This window comes from Vulpes lagopus, chromosome 7, assembly GCF_018345385.1.
Source record: "Vulpes lagopus strain Blue_001 chromosome 7, ASM1834538v1, whole genome shotgun sequence".
In the NCBI taxonomy this organism is placed as follows: domain Eukaryota; kingdom Metazoa; phylum Chordata; class Mammalia; order Carnivora; family Canidae; genus Vulpes; species Vulpes lagopus.
The window spans coordinates 80,730,724-80,744,431 of record NC_054830.1 but is presented as its reverse complement, the minus strand read 5'-3'; the positions used below and the strand labels follow the sequence as shown (position 1 = coordinate 80,744,431).

Here is a 13,708-nt window from a genome sequence, read left to right as displayed (position 1 = left end):
GGCCCTCTGAAAATCCAGACACTGAATTGGACCTTGTGTTAGGAAGGGGCCCGTAGCCAGGTTGGTCCTAAGGTTCACCACCACCCTGTGTATAGAAGGCTGCCTATGGCCCAGTCTCCCTTTTTTCTGAGACAGACCTCATTTCTCTGAAGAGGCACACCCTAAAAAGCCTAGTGCTAAGCCTCACCGGAATCCGCAAGGACTCTACCTGCCAGTAGAATGATGACCGGTCCTTGCAACCTCCCTTCAGGGTTCAGGAACCCCCTCCCAGGCTGGCTACTCCACCCTGGGGCTAGTCTGGAATCTTAGTGAAAGGCAAAAGCTGGAAAACAAGAAGTCATTCAGAGTGGGTTGAAGAGAGGAGGGAGAGGTTTCTGGCTAAGATCTAAAAGGAGGGGCCTAAGGGAAGGAAGGAAGCTCTAAGCCTCTGCCCAGACTTTTTCCCTGAGACTCCTAAGGACAAGAGAGAAGCTAGGCCCAGCTCTTTCCCCAATCTTCCTTGCCGCCTTGAGAGTGCTCAGTCTTCCAGCACCGACTGCCCTCTGTGGCTGACTCCGTTCTCTCCCCTCCCCCTTCCCCAGGCTGAAGGGCCCACGGGGACTGACGGGGAGGGAGGCTGAGTGGCTGTACTGTGGGCATGCCTGCTCCTCTCCCTTCCCCCTTCCCTTAGCAGCAACGTCACCGCAGCACCAGTGGCAGCGGCGGCGGCGGCGGCGGCGGCAGCAAGAATATTGGGGTTGGGATTGCGCAGCCTCCCTGCATTAGCAACGATGCCATTGTATTAGCAGAAATCAGATCTTAGGAAATCGGTTCAGTTCCCCCTGTGTGATCTCGTGGAACAATGCCTCAGCAGGAACTGTCAAGGTAGAGCTTGGTGGGAGTGCAAACGGAAAGGAAGCCTCCGGTACAGCTCAAGGCTCCTTACAGAGGTAAGGCTCAGCGGAGCTGGGGGAGGGGCAGGGCAGAGCCGCTGGATAACCGAGCAGCACATTTGGGCCCTGGCTTCTGAGGGTTGGCTTTGTCTTTCCGAAAGAGAGGGAGAGAGCGAGCGAATGAGAGTGCAAGCAGGAGAGCAAACATTAGCCGAGCTTGTCCTTGCATATATTTGGGCTGTGGTGCAGAGGCTTGGGCCAATGCTATTTTGTCAAGCAGCAAAAGATCCCCTTCTTCCGTTCTGGGCGTTTCTACTGAAGCTGCTATAGTGTGGGCCAGAGTGGAGGGGGTCAGATCTAGGAACAAAGGCTTAATGAGAGGAGACACCCCTAAAGCTATTATAAGTTTATGATAGAGAAAATGCAGGGATTCAAGCAGCTTTCGAGAGGAGGAGCTGGGAAGCATCCAGCCCATTCTTCTTTGTCCATACACAAACATACATGCCCATAGACACACATACCATATTCTGGTGCCATGGGAGCCACCAGGCTCTTGGTGAGGATGGAATAAGAAAGAATGTTGACCAAGAGGTTCCCTGGTCTATTGGGGGAGTGTGGGGAGGCAATCATGTGATGCGGAGAGTACCTGACCTGTTATAATCAGTCTCCTTATACAGACCTAGGTTCCTAACAAGAAGGGACCTGGGCATAAGCTGATACTCCCAAATGCACCCCCTTTCTCTCCTCCCTTTAGTCCTGCCCCAGAGAGGACCCAGACAGGAAAAAGGTTATCAGTCCTCCTGATGCTCCTCATTAGACCTCAGGTCAAGGCCAGATTGTTAAAGAATGGCAGCTGAGTACCACTGTCTTCCCAGTCCTCCTTCAAGAGGCCAAAAAAAAAAGAGGAAAGGTGTTCTATGACTGGGAGACAGATGCTGATGACCAAAGAGAGGGCAGACCTTTCTTCTGGAGTATAGAACATTTTCCTGCCCAGAGTTACCATATTGCTGAGCAGATAGAGTTGCTTAAATTCCCATTTCCATTGACCACCTTGGTGGATGATTCAAAAACCTGCTAATAGGTGTCAGTGGTTCCACATTGTGCAAATGTGTAGTTGGGGAATACACTGGGAAGTTGTGGGAGGGTGTTACTTCCCAGGAAGCATCTCAGAATGTGAACTACAGAACAGGGGAAAGGCCATGGGGACTACCAGTGAGGCAGGGAGGTGAGGGCTGAGAGCTGGGATAGGAGGTGGATTGAAGAGTGTTGAATAACACTCCCATTACTGGGGCAGTAGTATGAGGAGATGGATAGGTTCAAAGAATAGAGAAGTGGGTAAGTACACGTTACGTAAGTGGAAGCCAGGGTGGAGACCTGTACAGGAAAGGAAGGAAGCAGCCGCTCTAGTAGCAGGGTAGATGCCGGCACTTTGGGAAGAGGGTGTGGCCCTGGTCATTTTCTTTGGGAGATAGTTGCAGTGGAAAGAATTAAGAACTGGGCAGAAGGGCAGACCTGAGTTTGTGTCCCATCTCACCTGTGTATCTGTGGGCAAACTGCCTACTCCTGCTATGCTTCAGTTTTCTCATGTTAAAATGGGAATGATTATGCCTACTTTATTTTTTTTTAAATTTTTATTTATTTATGATAGTCGCACAGAGAGAGAGAGAGAGAGGCAGAGACACAGGCAGAGGGAGAAGCAGGCTCCATGCACCGGAAGCCCGACGTGGGATTCGATCCCGGGTCTCCAGGATCGCGCCCTGGGCCAAAGGCAGGCGCCAAACCGCTGCGCCACCCAGGGATCCCGATTATGCCTACTTTAAAAGATTATAGTGGTGGGATCCCTGGGTGGCGCAGCGGTTTGGCGCCTGCCTTTGGCCCAGGGCGCGATCCTGGAGACCCGGGATCGAATCCCACGTCGGGCTTCCGGTGCATGGAGCCTGCTTCTCCCTCTGCCTGTGTCTCTGCCTCTCTCTCTCTCTCTCTCTGTGCGACTATCATAAATAAATAAATAAATAAAAATTAAAAAAAAAAAGATTATAGTGGTGGGGCACCTGGGTGCATCTGTCAGCTAAGCATCTGACTCTTGATTTTGGCTCAGGTTATGATCTCAGGGTTGCCAAGCCCCATATTGGGTTCTGTGCTCAACGGGGAGTCTGCTTCGGCATTCTCTCTCTCCCTCTCCCTCTGTTCCTCCCCACTCCTCATACTCTCTCTCTTAAATAAATCTTTAAAAAAATTACATGGAACTAGAGATGATATATGTAAATCACCTGGCATGTAAGAGCTCAATAAATGATCACTAATAAATTGTATTATTATGATAGGCCAGGAGACACCCATATGGGATAGCAGCCAGGTAAAGGGCTCTCATGGAAAGCTTCCCTGGTTCTGAGAGTTAGACTTCATAAATTTATTCTGGCTAAACCCACCACTATCTACCATAGCTAGAGGGCCCATCTTCTGAGCGCTTTCTTCCACTTCCTTCCTATTCTGGATTCTCTATTTCTTCCCCATCTTCATCTCCCATGTCTCTCCATTTAATCAGGGTACAGGATAAGCCTGGAATGAGCTCTTCTACCTCATTGTTTTTTCTTCTACTTCGTTAGAGCTCATGGGCCACAGTATTAAACTTTTATTGTTTTAGAACAAGTCACTCCCAAGAAAGAAGTCTAAGAGGTATGTTCTGTGTGGTGTTTGAAATAAAGTCACGTATACAGTATACTGTCATTACATTCTTAACTGATCAAAGTTAAGATTCCTGAGTCCTGTCAAAATCTGTCATTTATTCACTGCGTGATCTTGGACAAATCCTTTTGTTTTTCTGGTTGTTGATTCCCTTGTTTTTTATTTTATTTTTATTTTTATTTTTATTTTTTGATTCCCTTGTTTTTTAAAATGAAAGTGGCTCTGTCTACTTTGGTGAGTTGTGAGGATTAGTGAGATGACATATATTTTAAAAAGTGCTTTGCAAAAAATGCGCAAGTTTCAGGGGGTGGGGGGCATGAGTACAAAATCTCAGGATGTCTGCAAAACTTCACCTTAGTTCACTGAGCTAGAGTTGTTTGTGAAGGAACTATTGGCAGGCATTTCCCTTGGTTGTGTGGAAATCAGGGAAGAATAAGACCTAAGATACAAAAATATAAAATGAATCAACCAACGATAAGAGCATTACAGTTAAAATAGGATTCAACACAACTTAAATGTAAAAGCTAAAATTATACAGCTTTTGGGGAGTGGGGGGAGAAAATTTTCTTTATGATCTTGAGATGCAAATATTTTTTAGATAGGACACAGTTTTTACCATAAAAGAAAAAACCAGATAAATGGGATTTTATAAAATTAAAAACGTCCATTAATTAAAAAGCACCATCAAGAAAACAAATGATCAAGCCACAGGCTGAGAGAAAATATTCTCAAGATATGTTTGACAAAGGAAATTTCTCCTACAACTCGGAGATCCCTGGGTGGCTCAGTGATTTAGCGCCTGCCTTTGGCCCAGGGCATGATCCTGGAGTCCCAGGATGAAGTCCTGCATCAGGCTTCCTGCATGGAGTCTGCTTCTCCCTCTGCCTGTCTCTGCCTCTCTCTCTCTGTGCGTCTCTCATGAATAAATAAATAAAATCTTTAAAAAATTAAAAAATTAAAAAATTAAAAACTCCTACAACTCAAAAATAAAAAGACAAACAGTCAAGTTTTTAAATGGGTAAAATAGGAGTCCACAAATGACCAAACACCTACCATGTTCCCAGTTCTATGTATAGGTTCCAGGGACACAAAGTTGACTATATTCCAGTTTCTGATCTCAGGGAATGCACTGTAGTTTGGGGGACAGATACATAAACAAAACATTATAATATAACTGTCTGCCAAACCCTCCAGCCAAAGTTTCTTCATCATCTTCCGTATTCATTTATTCTCTACCCCTGGTTTACAGGATCAACCCTCTAGACTCTGTGTCACTGTTTTTCCATTTCAAAGCATGTATGACTCAGTAATAGTTTTGTGGATCAGAATCATAAGTTCTTTATTTGTGAATGCCACTTGAAAATGGTGCTTTAGGGGCACCTGGGTGGCTCAGTGGTTGAGCATCTGCCTTCGGCTCACGTTGTGATCTTGGGGTCCTGGGATCAAATCCCATATCAGGCTCGCTGCAGGGAGCCTGCCTCTCCCTCTGCCTATGTCTCTGCCTCTCTCTGTGTGTCTCTCATAAATAAATATATAAAATCTTTTTTAAAAAAGAAAAGAAAATGGTGCGTTAAACGGGGGAGGTGCTGATATGCATTGAAGATCAAGTGATGACTATAGCCTATAGGTACTCCTAAAATGACTGCTATATGTACAAGACAGTTTTTTACACTTCTTTTAACCCAGGCCTTAGATGATAGCCTGGACTTTGGGGAAACCTAGTACTATATGAAGGGGAAGCTGCCCTCTCTGAGCCCTGAACCCACAGTGTCTATATTCCTTAAAGAAAACAAAATGGGGCACCTGGGTGGTTCAATCAGTTAAGCGTCTGACCCTTGGTTTCACCTCAGGTCATAATCTTAGGGTTGTGAGATTGAGCCCCTTGTCAGGCTGTGTGCTGGGTATAGAGCCTGCTTAAGATTCTCTCTCTCACTCTCCCTCTACCGTGTGCCCCATCTCCAAAAGAAAGAAAGAGAGAGAACAAAACTTTAAATGATGTACATAATAGATATTTATTATATACAAGTTAGAAAATACGTTGATAAAAAAAAAAAAAGAAAGAAAATACGTTGATGAAGTTTCCTGGAGGGGAGATGGTGGGGGGATGGGGTAATTGGATGATGGGCATTAAGGAGGGCACGTGATGTAACGAGCACTGGGTGTTATATGCAACTAATGAATCACTGATTCTACCTCTGAAACTAATAATACATTATATGTTAGTAAATTGAATTTAAGTTAAAAGGAAATACAGGGACACCTGGGTAGCTCAGCAGTTGAGCATCTGCCTTTGGCTCAAGGTGTGATCCCAGGTCCTGGGATCGAGTCTCGCTCCCCTGTGGGGAGCCTGCTTCTCCCTCTGCCTATGTCTCTGCCTCTCTCTGTCTCTCATGAATAAATAAATAAAATCTTTTAAAAAAAAGGGGGGGGAATACAGATGAAACAGAAAGTAAAATTAAAAGTAATTCAAAATCACTCAACAGAGATAAGCACTATTAACATTTTGTTGTATATGCCTTCAAATTTTCTTTTATGCATATTGCTATGGTCTGAATATTTGTGTCTCCCAAAATTTATATGTTGAATCCTAACCCCCAAAGGTAGTGGTAGTACGAGGTAGGGCCTTGGGAGGTGATTAGCTCATGAGGGCAAAGCCCTCATGAATGGGATTAGTGCTCTTTAAAAACAGGCTCCAGAGAGATCCCTTGTCCCTTACACAATGTGAGGACACAGCTAGGAAGTGCCAGCTGTGAACCAGGAAGAGGACAGAATACAGTCATTCTGCACCTTGATCTTGGACTTTGCAGTCTCCAGAACCATGAGAAATAAATCTCTGCTGTTTATAAGCATCTGAGATATTTTGTGAAAGCAGCCTGAACTAAGACAAAAATAGACATATATTTATTTACAAAAATGGAGTCGTACTCTACATGCTGCTTGTAATCTGCAGTTTCACTTAATATTTTTGTGAACGTTTTCCCAAGTCAGTAATCATATTAAACATTATTTTAATGATATTCTGCTTTGCACTTTTTTAATTGTTATTATTGGAATTTTAAGTTGTTTCCAACTTTCCTTGTGGCATCCTTGTGGCATACATATTTGAACCCAAGTTTTCTTGGTGAAGGAAGAGAAGAGATGGGGAGGAGTGAAGGGGAAATTATTTCATGTACCTCATAGCTAAATTTCCTAAAAATCCTCTTTATTTCTCTCAACAAAATCCCATACTTTAAGGCAGCTTTCCCTCTTTTCGCTTTCTCAGCTTGTCTCTGCAAATGCCAAATTCCTCCACTGTTCAACACCCATTCTTTTCCTCACCTCTCTTTTCCTCTTCTCATAAGTCCTAATCCTTTTTTTCTATTTAAAAGGTTTTAAATAACAGCTTTGCTAAAATATAATTCACATACCATAAAAATGTGTAGTTTTGATTTTACTCATAGACTTTCATAATTAACACCACTAATTTCAGAATATTTTCATCACCTCAAAAAGAACCTCCATCATTAGAAGTCACTGCCCATTCCCTAGTCCCCCAGTTCCTGGTAACCACTAATCTATTTTCTTTTTCTGTGGATTTGCCTATTCTGGACATTTCACATAAATGGAATCATACATTATACAAATAAGCCTTTTATGCCTGGCATCTTTCACTTAGCTTTTTGAGGTTCATTCATGTTGTAGCATGGATCACTACTTGATTCCTTTTATTGCTAAATAATATTCCATTGCATATATATATCACATTTTTTTATCATCAGTTTTTTTGTTAAAGCTTTATCTATCTATACATTATCTATCTATCTATCTATCTATCTATCTATCTATCTCTCTCTCTCTCTCTACATTTGCTCAGTTTATACAGCATGTAACTCTTGAGCCCTGCACTGGGTGAAGAGATTACTTTAAATCTTTAGGGACGCCTGGGTGGCTCAGCGGTTAAGTGTCTGCCTTCAGCTCAAGGCGTGATCCTGGACTTCCAGGATTGAGTCCCACTTCGGGCTCCCTGCACGGAGCCTGCTTCTCCCTCTGCTGTGTCTCTGACGCGCTCTCTCTCTCTCTCTCTCTCTCTCTCTGTCTCTCATGAATAAATAAATAAAATCTTTTTTTAAAAAATAAATAAAAATTTGGGCAGCCTGGGTGGCTCAGCGATTTAGCGCCACCTTCAGCCCAGGGCGTGATCCTGGAGACCTGGGATCGAGTCCCATGTCAGGTTCCCTGCATGGAGCCTGCTTCTCTCTCTGCCTGTGTCTCTGCCTCTCTCTGTCTCTCTCATAATAAATAAATAAAATCTAAAATAAATAAATAAAAATTTAAAGAAATAAAATAGAATCTTTAGGGGCACCTGGGTGGCTCAGTGGTTGAGCATCTGCCTTTGGCTCAGGGCATGATCCCAGGGTCCTGGAATCAAGTCCCACATCAGGCTCCCCACGGAGAGCGTGCTTCTCCCTCTGCTTATGTCTCTGCCTGTCTCTGTGTGTCTCTCATGAATAAATAAAATATTTTTTAAAATAATAAAATAGATTCTTTTAAAAAAGAAAAGAAAAAATGAAAACCAAATTTAAAAAATAAGTAAGCTTTACATCTAGTATGGGGCTTGAACTTACAACCCTGAGATCAAGAGTCATATGTTCTACCAACTGAGCCATCCAGGTGCCCCTATGTCACATTATGTTTATCCGTTCATCTGTTAGTGGACAATAGCTTGTTCCAACTTTCTTGGCTACTGTGAACAATGCTACTGTGAATATTCATATATAAGCTTTTGTGTGAACATGTGTTTTCATTTCTCTTGGGGATATACCTAGAAGTAGAATTGCTGGGTTATATGGTAACTCTAACATTTTAAGGAACTGTCAGACTGTTTTTCCAAAGTGGCTGTACCATTTTATAATGCCTCCAGGAAGGTTTGAGGATTCAATTTGTCCACATCCTCATCAACATTTGTAATTGTCTTTTATCTTAAGACATCGTAATGGGGGTAAAGTGGTATCTCAATGTGGTTTTCATTTCTCTAATGACTAGTGATGTTGAGCATCATTTCATGTGTTTATTGGCCATTTGTAAGTTTTCTTTTTTTTATGAATCATAAATTTTATTTCAAAATGTAAACCATTTGTAAGTTTTCTCTGGAGAAATGTCTATTCAGGTTCTTTGCTCAGTTTTCAGTTGGGTTATATGTCTTTTTATTGTTGAGTTGTAACAGTTCTTCATATATTTTGATTAGAAGTCTCTACAGATATTTTCTCCCATTTTGTGAGTTGTCTTTTCTTGATGGTATCCTATGAGGCACAAACGATTTTAATTTTTCTGAAGTGTACCTTGTCTGTTTGCTTACTTGTCCCTTGTGCTTTTGGTGTCATATCTAAGAAACCATCACCCAATCCCAAGATAACAAATATTTATTCCCATGTTTTTTTCTTTCTATAACTTTAACCTTGAAGCTCAGTTTACCTCTCTGATTTCCTCCTTTCTCCATATCAACTCATTACCCCCATCAACTCACAAAGGGTTTGAAGTCCAACAAAGAAGTCTTCCTCTCAAAAAGGAAAGGAGGAAAAAAGAGGATAAATACCTGCTTTTTCATTTTGATGTAATTTAATTTATAAAAAAAAAAAAAACTTTAAACTGTATTCCTCACGCACAGATTTATTAGCCACTTGGATGTTTTCATTTATATATTGCCTGTTCATATCCTTGGGCATGTGTGACTTGCCTAGATCTTTTCTGTACTCTACACAAAGAGCTGTGATCCTATAATCTAAATGAGTTAAATTTTTAAAAATTGGTTGTATTAAGCATTCAACTAAATGACAGAGAACTTAGGCAGTGGGGAATTTAGATTCACAGTGGGTAGAAGAAAACAACAGGAATAAAAAGGGAAGGAAGAGAAATGAATGAATTAGCAGAAATTAGATATGAGGAGTCTGAGCAAGTAAGAACTATTAGGACTTGAACTTGGTAGCACAGGAGACTAGAATTTGAGGGAGCCATTCCGCCATAATCTGACCAGCACACCGGAGAAGCTCAGAATGGGCTCTGTGTCCTTGGGGCCAGGAGACCTTGAATAGGAGAGAACTTTACCTTAGCCTATCAGAGGAAAAACTGAGAAGAAAGACTTTCTAGGGGACCCCTGTAGTGGAAGTTCTGGGCTGAAACTGGATAGAATTTGGGCACTTCAGAAGATCTGTATCCTGAGCTGGACAAGAATATATTATGTCTATCATGTTTTCTAGACCTTCTGTGTGCCTGAGTGATACAAAAGAGTTAGAAATTGACACCTAGGCCCTCTTAGAAGGAAGAAGTTGGCATCAGCCATACTTGTAGTCACTCTAATGCCCAACTCAGTCTCTGTATTCAAGAAGCTCCGGGATAGGGGTGCCTGGCTGGCTCAGTCACTGGAGCATGTGACTCCTGATCTCAGGGTTGTGAGTTCCAGCCCTATGTTGGGTGTAGAGATTACTTAAAAATAGAATCTTGAAAAAAGAAAACATAGATAAAAGCTTCAGGACAGTAGTAGGGAGAGTGAGCATCGTTACCCCATAGCCATCAGAGAGGGACAGGAATTCTGGGGCTCAGAGGAAAAGAAAATGAGGTGACATAGGAGCAAATGATACAGAATATTTTAAAATAGTTTTCTTGCAAAATTATAGCATATTGCTATGAGTCCATGATATGGTATTCATGATTTTCCCCTTATCTGAGAGCCTGCAAGCTGTAGCTGTGTCTAAGGCATCTCTCTATCCCCCTCAGCGCCAAGCACCATTTCAGTCATCCTAGATTATTTTTCTAAGTTATGTACTAGTCATACTCTTTTGTACTTGGGACTAGTCATTGTTTACTGCTAAGAACATGTCTTTGAAAGAAAAGGAGAAAGTGCTGTCCTTGAGATCGCCAATGTAGGTGGCATTAAAAAGGGGTTTGCCTTTTGTCACAAGTGAATGCATGGCCAAATGAAGGGGGTACTCAAGAGCCGGACCTGTGCAGTACAGAAAGTATGGTGGGGTAGCCCTGCCCCATCAGGCTGTGTTGTTATCAAGCTCCATTTTGACTCTGAGTCTTTTTCCTCTTGGGCTCTCCATCTGAACATGCTATGGGAAAGGGCATGTCCCTGACTTCCAGGGAGGTGACATTAGGTTCCCTTTCTTTCCCTCTCTCTCCAGGTACCAAGCTCTCCTGATGAAATGTGTTCTGCCCCACTGGGCTCCGGGGGCAGTGTCTGGTGCTGTTGATGCCCTTGTTCGAAATTTCCAGAATGGATAGTCCCCCAAAGCTGACTGGAGAGACCCTCATCGTCCACCACATCCCCCTGGTGCACTGTCAAGTCCCAGATAGGCAGTGCTGTGGAGGGGCAAGTGGAGGTAGTGGGAGCACAAGACCCAATCCTTTCTGCCCTCCTGACCTGGGCATCACCCAGCCTGATCAAGACCTAGGACAAGCTGACTCACTGCTCTTCAACAGTCTGCACTCTGCTCCTGGGGGATCCACGCGGCCTGCAGACAGCACGAAGAGTAGAGTTCGGGATGGAAGAGGCCCTGGAGCCCCTAAACGACACAACCCTTTCCTGCTGCAAGAGAGTGTGGCTGAGCCAGGACTTGGCGACCTATATGATGACAGCATTGGTGATAGCGCCACCCAGCAGTCCTTCCACTTGCATGGGGCTGGTCAGCCCACCTTCCATCTATCCCCTTTCCAGCTGCCACCACCTGGCCCTAGAGTGGGCAGGCCATGGGGGGCAACACGTAGTCGGGCTGGAGTAGTGGAGGGACAGGAACAGGAGCCAGTGGCCACTGTGGATCCCCAGCACTGCAGCACTAGCCACTGCTGCCGGCCAGACCTGGAAGCAGAGACCATGGAGCTGGATGAGTGTGGGGGACCTGGTGGGAGTGGCAGTGGGGGTGGAGCCAGTGATACCTCTGGCTTTTCCTTTGATCAGGAATGGAAGCTCAGTTCAGATGAGTCGCCAAGGAACCCAGGATGCTCAGGCTCAGGACCTCAGCACTGCCGCTGCAGTAGCACATCTAGTCAGTCCGAGGCAGCTGACCAGTCCATGGGCTATGTGAGTGACTCCTCCTGCAACAGCTCAGATGGTGTGCTAGTCACGTTCAGCACCCTCTACAACAAGATGCATGGCAACTCCCGTGCCAATCTCAACTCCGCCCCACAGTCTTGTAGCAACTCTTCCTTCTGCAGCCACTCAGACCCGGGCGCCTTCTATCTGGACCTGCAGCCCTCTCCAGCCGAGTCTAAGATGTCTTGTGAGTCCCACCACCCTGACAGCGGAGGAAGGGAAGGGAGCTATGGCTGTCCTCATGCCTCATCTCCTGAGCTCGATGCCAACTGCAACTCCTACCGCCCACACTGTGAGCCCTGCCCAGCTGTGGCTGACCTCACAGCCTGCTTCCAGAGCCAGGCCCGTCTTGTTGTGGCCACACAGAATTACTATAAACTTGTCACCTGTGACCTGTCCTCTCAGTCATCCCCAAGCCCAGCTGGCTCTTCCATTACCAGCTGCTCTGAGGAACACACCAAGATCAGCCCTGCACCTGGCCCAGGCCCAGACCCTGGCCCCAGCCAGCCCTCTGAGTATTACCTATTCCAGAGGCCAGAAGTCCAGCCAGAGGAACAAGGAGCAGTGGGTTCCTCAGTGGAAGCAGCAACTCCTGTGGGCCCCACTGTGATTGAGGGGCAAGTGTACACTAACACTTCACCCCCCAACCTTAGCACTGGACGCCAGCGCTCTCGAAGCTGTGATCGCAGCCTCGCGCGCAGCCCTCCTGTCCGCCTGGGCTCACTGGAACGCATGTTGAGTTGCCCGGTGCGCCTGAGTGAGGGTCCTGCAGCCCTCGCTGGGACTGGCTCCCCGCCTCGGCGGGTCACCTCCTTTGCTGAGCTCGCCAAGGGCCGGAAGAAAGTTGCAGGCTCCGGCTCCCCGCCACTTCGAGTGAGCATTGGGGACTCCTCCCAGGAGTTCTCACCCATCCAAGAAGCCCAACAAGATAGGGTAGGCCCACTGGATGAGGGCACTCGCTGTAGCCACAGCCTACCACCCATGCCTTTGGGGCCAGGCATGGACCTAGTTGGCCCAGAGCCCTGGTCTACCCAGGTCTGTCAGGGCCCCCAGTCCAGTGAGGTGCCACCTGCTAGCCTCAGAGCTGCTGGGCAAGGCCCCCTGGCTCAGCTGATGGATCCAGGGCCTGCTTTCCCAGGGAGCCCAGCCAACAGCCATACCCAGAAGGATACAAGAGCTAGAGCTGACGGTAAGGAACCTAGAGGCTGGAGAATACCAGGATATATGCATGGCCTCCTCAGTGATTGGGGCCCTGGCAACACCCCATCCATAACCACTGAAGTTTCCTCAGTCTAGATCAATCATCTTTCCAGTCCAGGTCATGTCCTACAGTTGGGGGTGGGGGGTGGATAAAAAAAAAATAGAGGATAAAATGTACACTGAAATTTTCGGGACTTAGAGAATGACATATTGGAAAGGAAGTGCACAGAAGATTGTGGTTTTAAGTCTGGATGACTGGAAAGATGATGGTACGTGGATAGGGACCGCAAACACTAACGTAAAGTAGGTTTCCTAGAAAAGGGATAAGGCCCAAGTTTAGTCTGGGACATTTAGGTATTTGCAGCGCTTAAGGAATATGTCCCATAGGCAAACCACAGTGCTGTCAGTGAAGTTCATTCTTTGATCAGTGATTGTTGCCGCTCTTCAAAGAGCCTGAAACCAGACACTTGACCATTAAGCTGCCTGGGCCTGCCCTTTCCCTATTTATTTTATTACATTTAAGTAATTTTATAAACACTCTAGGTGAAATGCTGGCAATAAGAGAGATACGAGGGACAGTCTCTGCCCTCAAGGAATTCTAAGGATGAAAACAGAAAAGGAAGCATAATTAAAACAGAGATGACTGGGGTGCCCTGGTGACTCAGTTGGTTAAGCCCCCAGCTCTTGATCTCAGCTCCGGTCTCAATCTCAGGATCGTGAGTTCAAGCCATGAGTTGGAGGTTACTTAAAAACAAAAACCAGAGATGACAGTATACAATACTGGTCTGTGAGAAGGATCTCTAAACAGACTAAAATGTAGAAGGACTGCTAACATAATTTAGATTTAAAACCAGCCTAGAAAGATGATGAGGAATAGGCTTTG

At 45.2% G+C, this 13,708-nt stretch overlaps 1 protein-coding gene across 3 annotated transcripts in view; it reads left to right on the top strand.

Annotated features, from left to right (window-relative positions):
- The window catches only part of RUSC2 (RUN and SH3 domain containing 2), a 70,475-nt gene that overhangs the window by 45,281 nt on the left and 11,486 nt on the right, over positions 1–13,708 (top strand). For 2 of the 3 annotated variants that reach the window (XM_041760959.1, XM_041760957.1), the window contains exon 2: positions 10,718–12,814. In XM_041760959.1, the coding sequence (XP_041616893.1) occupies positions 10,786–12,814 (2,029 nt within the window). In that variant the 5' untranslated portion in view covers positions 10,718–10,785. Of the gene's footprint in view, positions 1–432; positions 930–10,717; positions 12,815–13,708 lie in introns of those variants that run through there. The other variant, XM_041760958.1, reaches the window with a different exon arrangement.